General features: G+C 35.6%; 1 protein-coding gene across 1 annotated transcript; it reads right to left on the bottom strand.

The window, feature by feature from the left end:
- Positions 1–5720: 5720 nt before the first annotated feature.
- Positions 5721–8441, bottom strand: Cdc2rk (cyclin-dependent kinase 10). Its single transcript, XM_073978651.1, has 8 exons — positions 8372–8441; positions 7416–7476; positions 7250–7359; positions 7112–7184; positions 6870–7044; positions 6603–6805; positions 6099–6545; positions 5721–5947 (listed from the first exon to the last, which is right to left on the bottom strand). The coding sequence occupies exons 2-8, from the start codon at positions 7423–7425 to the stop codon at positions 5781–5783; spliced, it is 1185 nt and encodes a 394-aa protein (XP_073834752.1). The 5' UTR covers positions 7426–7476; positions 8372–8441; the 3' UTR covers positions 5721–5780.
- Positions 8442–12491: the final 4050 nt, after the last annotated feature.

The raw sequence follows: 12491 nt of genomic DNA, 5'->3' as shown, positions 1-12491 counted from the left end.
TTGTCTTCTACCAACATCTCTGTTAATCTGTTTGAAGGCTGTTGGCCCGGGTTTGACTTGTTGCAAAAAGTTCTTGAATCTGCTTGTTCCATATTGATTAAGTCGTTAATAATTATTTTTAGTAGAGAGATCTGTTTCGACAATATGTTGTATTCGATGGATGTTCGATTTCCGTTCCGATGGTATATCGTCTGCTCCGTCGGAAAAGGTCGTAAGTCCCTCTCAGGAGGAAGAAAAAACATTCCAGCGCTTTCTGTATTAAAGATTTTATTATGGTGGTAAAGGCAGTATTCTTCGTTTATTTATTCCGCTTCAATATCTGTACCTTGTTTGATAAAGTTCCGTCGCGTTTGGGAGATATTTGGATGTCTTTGGACTTACGACCTTTTCCTTGTACAGTTTTGTATTTTTGTTGGGACTTACGACCTTTTCCTACAATTTACGGACGTTTTAAAAATATATTATAAGTTTGTTTTGTCCAATATTCGTGTAACATCGCGAAGTATTCGTCGTAGACCCCCTCCCCTTGCCATTTTTCTTATCTTGACGAGATAAAACGATCTAGCTATGTGTGTCCGTCCATCCATTAACAATTGTAATAAAACTCCAGGCCTCAATCGTCACATAATTTTGTGGAGAGGTCAGGTTCCGACCAGAAGTGACCCCACTAGATGTTGGTTATGATCGAAAATATAAGCTCTATATTTTTTTGAATTTGGAACGGGCGGGGGCACGCCCTATTTTTTAAATAACGCTTTTTTGCTAAAGTTATGAAAATATCGGTCAGAAAATTAATTTGCGAGGCAACTGTTGTTGAATTTCCGACCCTAAGTACTTATTCCATGTAATTTTCAGATTATGCACAGGGATGTCCCTTGGTGGAAGTAGGCTTTATATTTTGTTGAATTTCGGAGGAGCGGGTTACACCTGTGCCCTATTTTTTAAATGCGCTATATACATATATAAAACTTACGAACGATTCCGTTTCCCCAATCCTGGCTACATATTTTAGCAATAAGACCCGACCACCCCCACTTTCTTAAATATGCTACGAATCAATGGAAATACCAGATGATATGCATAACGAAGCTTTGGTCTTATTGGAAAGTAAGTGCTTAGATTAGAAGGCAACATATCGATAGCTATAGTTTCATCAGGTATATAAGATACATTTTAAGATGGTGGGCACAGTCGGCATGCCTCAAGGCATCAATTATTTGGCGGTATGTTAAAATTGCATATCGACACCAACATTTCTGAAGATTTTTATACCCTCCACCATAAGATGGAGGGTATAATTAAATTTGTCATTCAGTTTGTAACATATCGATATATTCAGCGGAGACTCTATAAATTATATATATTCTTGATCAGAGTAAAATTCTAAGTCGGTATAACCATGACCATCTGTCCGTCTTTTGAAATTAAGATACAGATCGCAACTTTAAAGACAGATTTTTGTGATTTGGTATAGAAGCTTCTATTCTAAGATGTTTGGTATTGACGCCTTCATATAGCCCCCATAGAACGGTACCTCCCGATTTCCGGTATTTTGAAGGTGTTGCCTAATATTCCTCAGAAATGGCTTAAATTTGGTATTTATTCTTCGTTTGGCGTTTTTTGTTTTTTGTCTGCAAACCATGTAGAATCTTCAGCATGTAATGTCTTCCTGCGTTTAGAAAGTTTATCATCAGAGCTTTCAGAATCACCGTGAAAACCATATTTAACTAGACCCATGACACCAAAGTCTAATTCCATTCCAAATTTATACTGCTCTTTGTTAGCAAAAAGCATGATGTCTTCCTGGTTTAATAACACTTCAATCAATTATTATTTTAGAATCATTTAATAATATAAACATTGTACTTACCCGTCCGTTAGAAGGTATTACTTTATTCAATTCAGAATACAAACTAATCTCGTTATGTGAATAAATGTCCCTAGAGAAAGCACAAAGTACCAATTAATAAAGTTAAGTAATATATACGACAGTAAAACAGCAAAAATCTTGTTTTTTATTTTTTTTTTTCAATATATGAGGTATTTAAACACATACAGCATCCCATTTTGTATCAATGAAAAGGCCAGAAGTCCATCTTTCATAATCAGTTCGCTTATAGGGGAAAATAGATTTCAAATGTAAATTTTCGTTGCAATATAGAAATTATCACATTTTGGTTCAAAAGTTTGGTCCAAAGTCTCCGCCAAATATCATCCGATTATCATCCAAAGGTGTAGGCTAGTTCTTTACATTGTACCCGCAACCATGGATGACGTTAAACATTATATCTGAACTACATTAGCTGTAGTATTCTTTTAAAGTATACATTTTCCTGTGGACTTACGACCTTTTCGTACTCAAATTTGTACATTTTGTGGACTTACGACATTTTCCGACAAGGGCAAATCATATAGAAAAACGTGATATACTACCATTTTCTTTGTATCATACGACGCACAGTGTCACGACCGTGGCCAAAAATGGTAAAAACTAAATACTTCGTTGAACAAATTTATTGATGGGGAGTGATAGAAAACATATTAATTAAGAAGAATCTGAATTTTGGTACTGACACGTGAAGTAGTTCTTGCTATATGAGGATTTAAATCCGACAATTTTAGTTAATACCTATTTTTGTGTGTTTTTTCTAAAATTAATAAATTATATTATGCGTTAATATTTAAAATTTAAAAGTAGCGCTCTCCCTTGTCCCGTATGGGATGTTGTGGAACAATGTTTTTTTTTTTTGGTCGCTGCAAAAATGGTTCCTAAGTTCTCTTGGGATGTAATAAACTTGGCTACACCTTTGTTTGCATGTAAATATTAATCATATGGTGTTTACATTTACCCAAACATATATTACTAAGTTTATTAATTTTCTGAAGCAAATTTTAAATTGAGTGGAGTGGGAAAAAAATTGTATAAAAGTGTATATCGATATTTTTTGCTGTATGAGTAGTAAAAAGTGAGTACTTCAAATATATAAAGGTCCCAGCTGCAGAGGTTTGCAGACGAATGTGTCACTTCTCTTTTTCAGCGACCACCTCACTGAGAGGATACCCCCTTTTTTAACAAATCGTTTTGCGGTGTTGGCTATAGCCCGAAAACGAATGAACCGATCATCATATATTTTTGTGGGCTTATTAAGTACCTAATAGTCTTGCTTTAAAACGGGAGAATTTTTAAAAATATAAATTTTTAAAAAATTGTGAACAGCGAAAATCAATATTCGATTTTTTACAAAAAATTGGCCGTTTTTTGACCACTAATCGGTCAAAAATTTTTTTAAAGGAAATTTCTCATATATAAAGACAAGAGTTTGATATATTCAATATGCTCACAAACAATATGAAGACTAAACACCAAATTTCAGTCATATCGGGTGGATATTGAGGCCACAACACTCAAAACACCGAAAATGAGGAGGCACGGTTCTATGGGGGCTATAGGAAGACGAGGACCTATACCGACATATTTCTGGTGGAAAGTTATAAGTCCCCCAACGGAGACTTAATACCAATTTTCAGCCATTTCGGTGTGATAATCAGGCTAAAACCTCCAAAATACCGAAAATCGGGAGGTACCGTCCTATGGGGCTATATGAAGGCGTGGACCTATGCAGACAAATTTCATGGTGAATGTATAATGCCCCCTGCGAAGACTAAATACCAAATTTCAGCAATTTCGGTGTAATAATGAGGCTAAAATCTTCAAAATACCGATAATCGGGAGGTACCGTTATATGGGAGCTATATCAAAACGTGGACCTAAGCCCACAATTCTCTGTTGGAATGTTTGATACCTCTGCCGAAGACTAACCACAAAATTTTACTTTCGGTTGGTCATTGTCTCTTAAACATTCAAAATACCGAAAATCGGGAGGTACGGTTCTATGGGGGCTATATCAAAACGTGGACCGACCAACCCAAATTTTTGTCCTAAAGATTGTAAGTCAATAATAGGTACGTGTACCAAAATTGATGCACCTACTACAACTCCTTCTATTTTTGGCCACAGTTAATATGAACTCGCGACATAGTGCGACGTGTTTTGACGTGTACTATCATCCTGTAACAAAAACGCGATTTCCAAAAAAAAAGTGGACTTACGACCTTTTCCGACGGAGCAGTCGATATTCTTTTTAATTGTTTTTGCCACCTATGCTTTAAATGCAGGAATTTTTTAAATGACTTGTACGTATTAGTTGGTACGAGATTAAACTCGAATTCCTCCAGCTGCACCAACAATTTGATTGGGTAATGATCAGAGAAAGATGCTAGCGTAGATGTTTCAAAGTTTGGTGTGTTGGTACAAATTAGATGTCTTCTGATCAAGAAATGGTCGAGAAACGAATTTCCATTAGGAAAAGATGAGTTCACATCACAGATCCTGCATACGTCACTTATATTATCCTGAAGCCAATTAAACAGAGAAATTCCATTTGAGTTATGGACAACATCTCCCCAATGAGTATTTTTAGAATTTAAGTCCCCGCCGACAATCATACCATCATAATTGTTGCTTAGGTTGAGAATTTTATCTAGACCTAAAATTAAGTCCGACCTGGGAAAATTTGAAGGGATGCATAAGAACCAATCAAGTAGCTTTTCTGCACTCCATTGTGTTTAAGATTTATTTCTAGGAATGTCTAGTCAAATGCCAGATCCTCCAATGTTATACGTTTAAAAACATGTTGTCCTTGATTAATACTGCTACGCTCACTGGGCTGTCGTCGGAGATTAGTTTGTAACCATCGACGAAAATTCGCCGTTTTCCCCTTAAATGAAGTTCCTGGAGAAAACATATATCAATTTTATTGTAATATAAAATGTTATGTAGTTCTATTTGCCGCATCTTATCTACAAGTGAGCGCACTTTAAAGGTCAAAATTTTAAGTGCCTTATGGACCATTTTTAACTTTATTCAAAATACGTAGGAAATCAGCTTTAGCTTCGCTTTTTGTCATGTGGCAGTATTCGTTAAGAAATCTTTCAATTTCCTGCTCAATGGTAAGTACTTCAGGCTCCATAAAGAACTTTGATAACTTTAAAAACTCATCAATTAAGGATTTTGATTGGGAAGTTGTGGGCGAAGAAAAACAATTGGAAACGACTTACCGGGGACTATCATGGAAGAAATCGACTTCTTTACTTGACTTGTGGGCCGGGCCGCTAACTCTCTCTGCTCCCTTGATTTTCTCAATAGAGATCTTCTATTTTCCATATATTTTTTATAAGAGGCGCACCCTCTCCAGCTAGCGGGATGTCCAGTTTCTCCGCAATTCGAACAGACAGGTTCCCTGGTTTCTTTTTCATTTAATGTGCAAACGCCCGGCTGATGAGTGTCATTGCACTTCACACATTTAAAGGGGTAATTACAATTCCTAGCTATGTGCCCCCAGTGTTGGCACCGTCTGCATTGTATTACTTTCTCTTTGTTTTTGGGAACTTCTCAATAGACTGATGTATTATCCGATTAATATGGATAATTTAATTTTTGGTTTTGCTTGGATGAACCGTGACTATGAATAGTCCGGTGTCATATTTGTTTTGAATGTTTTGTCACTAGCCTGGATACATGTGCCACAATTTCCTCTGGGGTTGTATTAAAATTTAAACCACGCAGCACTAAGGAAATTTGCTTCAACTCTCAAATAACCAATTTCAATACCCGTCCGCGAAGTTCGCCGGGTGCACTAGTTTAAAACAAACACAAACACTTTGACTGTTATATTATAGATATTCCATTTTTATTACACAAAATTGTTGCTATACAAGTTTTATTCTATGCGCCTCTTTTTTAATAGACTTCCCAATAAATCAGAAATAGCCGGCAATTCGGGAACGGACTGTCCAAGTTGATGGCTGGTACCAGCAGCAGTTTTTGTGGCGTTATGTTGTAGATTGCGATGTTGAGGAAATGTTGGCATCAATTTAGGATCACAAGCTGGAAGCAAAATTGAATTGCTTATAATTATCTGAATCTGAAGTACATATATGAAGTATATGTAAACGTTCTATATTACTTAGATATATATTGCCGATTAACTTCTACCTGTGTTGTTTTTATTAAAAATGCAATACTGCTCTATACTTACGCAAAGGTGGTTCTTTAAAATAACTACTGTGAAGGCTTTCCTCTGCCGTAGCCCTTTTCTTTGGATCATACATAAACAAGAAATTTAATAATCGCAAGCCAGCAGCAGATAAATATGGAAATTTAGGTTTCAGATTATTATATGGCTGTTTTTTAAGAGTGAAATTTTGAATTGCAGGCATTTTAGTATAATCTGGCCATATATTTTCCGATGGTGTGCCCAATAAATCGATTATGAGCTCTAGCTGTGCGATTTCTGTATTTCCCGGCAACAGGGGTTTATGAGATAAAAGTTCTCCGAAAATACAACCAACTGCCCACATATCTACAGCTGTGGTTTGTGTGGGTGAACCCAATAGCAGTTCTGGAGAACGATACCATAATGTAACAACCTGTGGCGTCATTGGTCCTGACGGTACACCAAAGAAGCGGGCTAGTCCAAAATCGGCTAAAAAAGAAACAGTAAATAAATTTGAAGCAGCAAAAATATATAAGAATAAAATACCTATTTTAACACAGCCTTTATCAGTCATCAACAAATTTGACACTTTTAAATCTCTATGTATTATATAGCGCGAATGCATATATTTAAGCCCTTGGAGAACTTGGTGAACTATGCATTTGACTTCGGATTCTGAAAATGGCTGGGCCATGTTGTCTAATAGCGATGCCAAATCTTGTTCACAATATTCCATAACTAGGAAAATGCTTCAAATAGAGTTATATTGATAATATTTATTGAATGAGACATAATATTAGAGCGTTGGCTTACCTTTCCAGGCTCTTGCCCACTACTACATCAATTAAATTGACGATGTTGTCATGTTTACATTTCTTTAGAATTGTAATTTCTCTTAATCCACTGACTGGTAGTCCATCTTTTTCCTGATCCATTCGGACTTTCTTCAAAGCAACGATTTGACCTGTAAGTGAGTCTCTAGCACGATCTTAATAAAAAAAAAAATCATGTTTGTGGTTGTGTTTAAATGTTTACAAAGTTGTTTTGGTACTTACAGACAATTCCATATGTGCCTTCGCCTATACGATTTAACTTCTCAAACTCTGTTACTGCCCTACAGCGTCCGTACTGAAAGTTGGTTGGTAAGAATTCATAATTTCTTTAAGCGCAAATATGTATATATAACAACTTACAACATCACGATCCTGGATTTCTGTGGGTTCTCCTGTTTTAATGGAAATTAGGAAGCCTTTCCGCGTTACCGGTGCTTGTGGATCAGCCGATTTAGCGTCACCTACTTCGACTTTATGAGAAAACGAGTTATTATATTCCACCAAGCAGTTATAATTATTTACATACCTTTACTCATTTTTGTTTGTTGATAATTTCTTTTGTTTTATTTTTTAGATTTTTGATTTTTTTTTTTTGGCTTTTAATCTCCTCCGTCAACCCTTAGACCACAACCGCTACCACCATAAAGCCAATGAAAAATGGTGCAAGAAATAAACGGTAAAGATCCAACACCAATTATGTCTACCGCTTTTTATATTCCAGTCGGATTGTATCAATTCCACAAATGTGTTGTTGCGTTCGTTTTGTTAAAGGTGTTCTACACGGTATGTTTTTTACATAATTGTGCATACCAACTGTCACTATTTACAAATCTGAATTTTGTACACATGGTGTGAACCATACAGAAATTTCAATGCATCAAAGTGTTATGTGCATACATATGTATATTTTTCGAATAGAACGCGCTTTATTCTCGTCTGTACAACCAAAGGTAAACAGCTGTTTTGTTTGTACGCGATATAAATAAAGAAAACAACAGAAAACGAATGAAAAATAAAATTTTGCCATGCAGAAGGAATTACATATGGGCGAAAAAAAGTGACAGTTGCTATGTATGAATATGTAAAAAACATACCGTGTAGAAACCCCATTACTATTTCGTACAGCTGTTCAAGCATTGAAGCCATGTGTTCATGGCACAATTACCAGGTAGATGCATCAGCAAACAACTACAACAAAAACGAGTTCAGTACTGTGAAATGTCAAAAATGTTTTCCAAAAATAAAGCGATTCACACATGTTTTTCAACAAAATTTTGTTAGGCAGTTATTAATAAACACATTATAACAAAAATCAGTCAAAAATTCACAGTTTTTCTTTTAAAATTTTGTTTTTTAATTTTGTGTTTTCAATTACAACTTTTTTGACAGCTCACAGTACATCAGCTGGGCTGATGCGGGTACCTGTATGATTGTGCCATGCATGTGTTTTTACGTTTCCTCATCAGCGATTGATTGATTTTTGTTAGTGGAAAATGGCAAATGGCTTTTCAAAATGTAAACAATATAATCAAGGGAACTATAATCTGTAAACAACAGCAAAATATACTATAGCTCTGTTCCTTTACGTGGAAGAATCTTCAAGTTGTATCATGGTATAATAAGAAAGGTATGGCAGAGCTCACAGCTGATTACAATTTTTTTTCCATTGGTGACCGACTTGTGTCAAACTCATTTTGAAATGTTTTGTTTTAATGCTCAGATTATGACAAATTTCAAAAAATAAAATACATATGTACATACATTTTATTTTCATAAATCAAAAAGGAATTTTAATCATAACAATAAATTTAAAACAACAGCGGTTTTTCTTTCACAAAATGAGAAGCTGTCGCGTGTGCAAAAATTGGAAAGTAAAATGGATAATCTTTTAGAATTTGCATGCTTTCCCCATTTGAAGAATAATTAAAAACATTGTAATGCATACATCTATGGAATGAGACAAGTCTCCCCGCTCAAGTGTTGGCTATTTAACAATGTATCTTATCAGTGAATAAAAATAATCAATAAAGACCAAAAGTTTATATTTCTAATGTAATGTTCTCCAGATTTTTCATTTATTTATCACTATACGGTATCTTAATCTTCAGTAGAATCGATAGCATGTTGAAGTCGTCCGTGGTAAGCTATGCGGAGCCAACGTGGTATGCAAATGTTAGCTGTACGCAGTGGAAGAATATTCAAACCTACCAGAATGCCGCCCTGATGACTGCAATAGGGTGCCTTTTCACCACACCAGTAGACCATGTTCATGAGGAGACGAAGGTTTTGCCGGGGCATCAGAACAACAGGATTTTTTCAATGCAGCACCTGCATGGGTCTCATCGCAGTGAGCATCCCTATCACGATTTAATAGACAGACTTCCCCGGCACGTCGTGATCTAGATTGAGAGGTCAAAAGGTATAAATAAGAACATGTAGACCAAAGAGCCTATCAGGAAGGCTTGGATAGCATTCACACTGATGCAGTCGCGAAGGCCCTACAGTGTGAATGTCGTACTTGAGCATCCATCGCAACAGAAGAACGCCAGCTCCCAAGGCGAACACGAGTGGTTTTAGACCAGTTAAGATCCGGACGATGCAGCCGCCTCAATTCGTATTGATGTCATGATATCCAACACATGCCCACACATGCATTTGTTTAGCTGCCCAGCTAACCCCACTCACCGTTTCCCCATTCTGTATGGACGCAGGACCAGTCCGTTGCAGAATTTTTGAGTCTGGATACAGAGGAACCGGACAACTGAAATAATATCCGAACGAACATATTTGCGTCGCCACAACAACATCGTTTCTAGTAGATCCGAATAAAAATTTATTGTGTGCCATTTATATTTTTCACATTTCATTAATTTTGAAATTTGAATAAGAAACAAACATAAACAAAAACAAAACTTGACGTTTGTCACAATAGACAATTTTGAAAGGAAGCGGGCATACGTGTAGGGTTGATTTTCTATGGTTTTTTCGAACCTGTTCTACCTTCCTTATTATACCATGAGTTGTATACATTGTTACTTATACCCCGTTTAGACTATGCCAAATTTAGCAAAGCCCAACCTAATGCTTGGTTTACATTTACGAAATCCACTCGATTTCAACTGTCAATTCCATTGATTAAACGTCAAACGAAATCCAATGGATTTCAGATGAGTTTTCATTTGACATATACGCAAAGGAATTGACAGTTGAAATCGAGTGGATTTCGAAAGGTAAACTAATACTTTGATTACATTTACGAAATCAACTCGATTTCAACCTTTCAATTCCAATGCTCAAACGTCAATTGAAATCCAATCGATTTCAGATGAGTTTTCATTTGACGTATACACAAAGGAATTGACAGATGAAATCGAGTGGATTTCGTAAATGTAAACATAGTCTAAGCATAAGTTGTCATTTTCATACAATATATGTCAAATAAATCGATATAATAGGTGTGTCTTTTTACGTGATAATTTGTAATAATTATTACGAAATGTTACTAAATGCTGTCTTTTTATAAGAAAGTTCAGTAAAAGAGAGCGAAGTGAGAGAACAATTTTGACAGTTGTTTGCTGAGAAATTGCTAAAAGTTGCTGAAAGAATTTTTCCCAGCAACATTTAGCAAGTTCGATCAGCTGTTTTTTAATCATCTGCTAATGGTCAGCTGCTCAATGTTTTGTACATATTCTTTTGTTTTCAGCACATTTGAATTATCATCTCACCTCTTTTTCACAAAAATGTCAAAAATGTGTCAACCCGGCTGTCTGTGAAAAACTGATGGACAGCTGAGAGACAAACGACAAATGTATGTATGTGTTAGTAAATCAGAGTTGTATTTGAAGACAAACTGTCTGGTGTAAACGCCTAGTAAAGTTTGCTAAATGCTGTCTTTTTACTTTTTTCTCTATTTTCGTATCAAAGAGTAAAATCTCTCTTATGGGACAAATACATACGGTCCGTTGTTCGACGCGTTGCGCGTTGAAGACAACAACCACATGAAAAATGTGTAAGTGATGCCAAGTTTGATCTTGAAGTTTCCATGTGGTTGTTGTATCGCAACGCTCAACGCGCCGTATGTGCCGGGGCCATAACTCTTTGAAAAGAAGTTACTGAATAATTTTTACTGAAAAAGTAAAAAGGCACAACCATGGTTTAATAAGAAAGGTTAGCTAAAGCTTTCAGTCAATACAATTTTTTTTCTTTCAACTGTTCCTAAAACGTCAAAACAATATACACAGTCTGTGTATGTATTTGTGCTGTTTGAATAATATGCCAAACAATTTTAAAAAGGAATTCGTTTTTTTTAAATTGATTTTAGAACTTTTGTATGGAAGAAATTTGTCAGATTTGCAATGCTCTGTTCCAGAACCTGCAAGAAGCTACTATTTTTTACTACGATAACATTTTTTCCTTTGCGTTATCGGAAAAAATAGTAAAAATTAGTAGATTCTTGCAGTACTGGAACATACCAAAATGAAAATAAACAGGTTTGTAAATAAAAACACAAACATCATCTCTATTGGATCGATGGAATGGGTACAAATGCTGATGAAAAGATCGGATCATATCCACAACTCGATTACTCCCGGTCCACACTAGCGTGAATTTCATTAAAAAATTTCATGAAATTAGGTGTTCTTAAATCGAATTCCCAACTATAGCAATTTTATGACTTTACTTAACTATGGAGGTCGATTTAGAAACGCATAATTTCATGCAATTTTTTCAATGAAATCACTCTAGTGTGGACCAGGACTTATGTGGAAAAACATTGAAACTTTATTCATTTTTCGCGTTTTTTATAAAATTCTCAATATGGTATTGTAAAAAAACCCACATGTTGCTTTTTGGTCTGTTCCAGGACTGTAAGAATCTACTAATTTTTACTATTTTTTCCGATAACATAAAGGAAAAAATGCTATCGTAGCTAAAAATAGTAGCTTCTTGCAGGTTCTGGAAGTCCCGGTCCACACTAGAGTGATTTCATTGCATGAAATTATGCGTTTCTAGATCGACTTCCATAGTAGAGTAAAATCATAAAATTGCTGTAGTGGGGAATTCGATATAAGAACGCCTAATTTCATGAAATTTTTAAATGAAATTCACGCTAGTGTGGACCGGGACGAACAGAGCATTTGTTGGTCTGTTCCTTTACTTTTAAAAATGGTAACAGTGGCAAAAAATGGTAAAAGTGGTGAACTGGTCTCATATAAATTGTATGCTTTTTAAAGTAAAGGAACACTTTGCAGGTTAAAAATGGTAAGAAATGGCAACCACAGGCACGTAAAGGAACAGAGCTTTTGTGTTTACTAATTTTGACGTTTTAGGAAGTCTGTGTTTAGACACACAAATTTCTCGGGAAAGTAAATTGAGTTTTTTGGGTGAGAGCGGAGAGGAAAGAGCTCCTCAATACTCTTTCCTACCCCCTATTGCCTAAAAACTGAATTTACTTTCCCGAGAAATTTGTGTGTCTAAACACGGACGAATTCAGGAAATAACAAGGGTTCTAAAGATTGTTTTCATTTAAATCTACCTCTTTACTTATACCATGGGCACAACTAATATTTTAACATAACATGGCAACACCTTTCCAATTATC

The sequence above is a fragment of the Musca autumnalis genome, unplaced genomic scaffold (genome assembly GCF_047663935.1).
Source record: "Musca autumnalis isolate F117 unplaced genomic scaffold, ASM4766393v1 scaffold_3, whole genome shotgun sequence".
NCBI classification, from domain to species: Eukaryota; Metazoa; Arthropoda; class Insecta; order Diptera; family Muscidae; genus Musca; species Musca autumnalis.
The sequence above is the reverse complement of the archived record's forward strand: the minus strand, read 5'-3'. Positions and strand labels throughout refer to the sequence as shown.

Coding starts and splice junctions, on each gene's coding strand:
- Cdc2rk (XM_073978651.1), bottom strand. Junction 6,546..6,602: donor TAAAGGCTGTGTTAAAATAG/GTATTTTATTCT, acceptor TTTCTTTTTTAG/CCGATTTTGGACTAGCCCGC. Junction 5,948..6,098: donor TTTTAAAGAACCACCTTTGC/GTAAGTATAGAG, acceptor TTTTGCTTCCAG/CTTGTGATCCTAAATTGATG.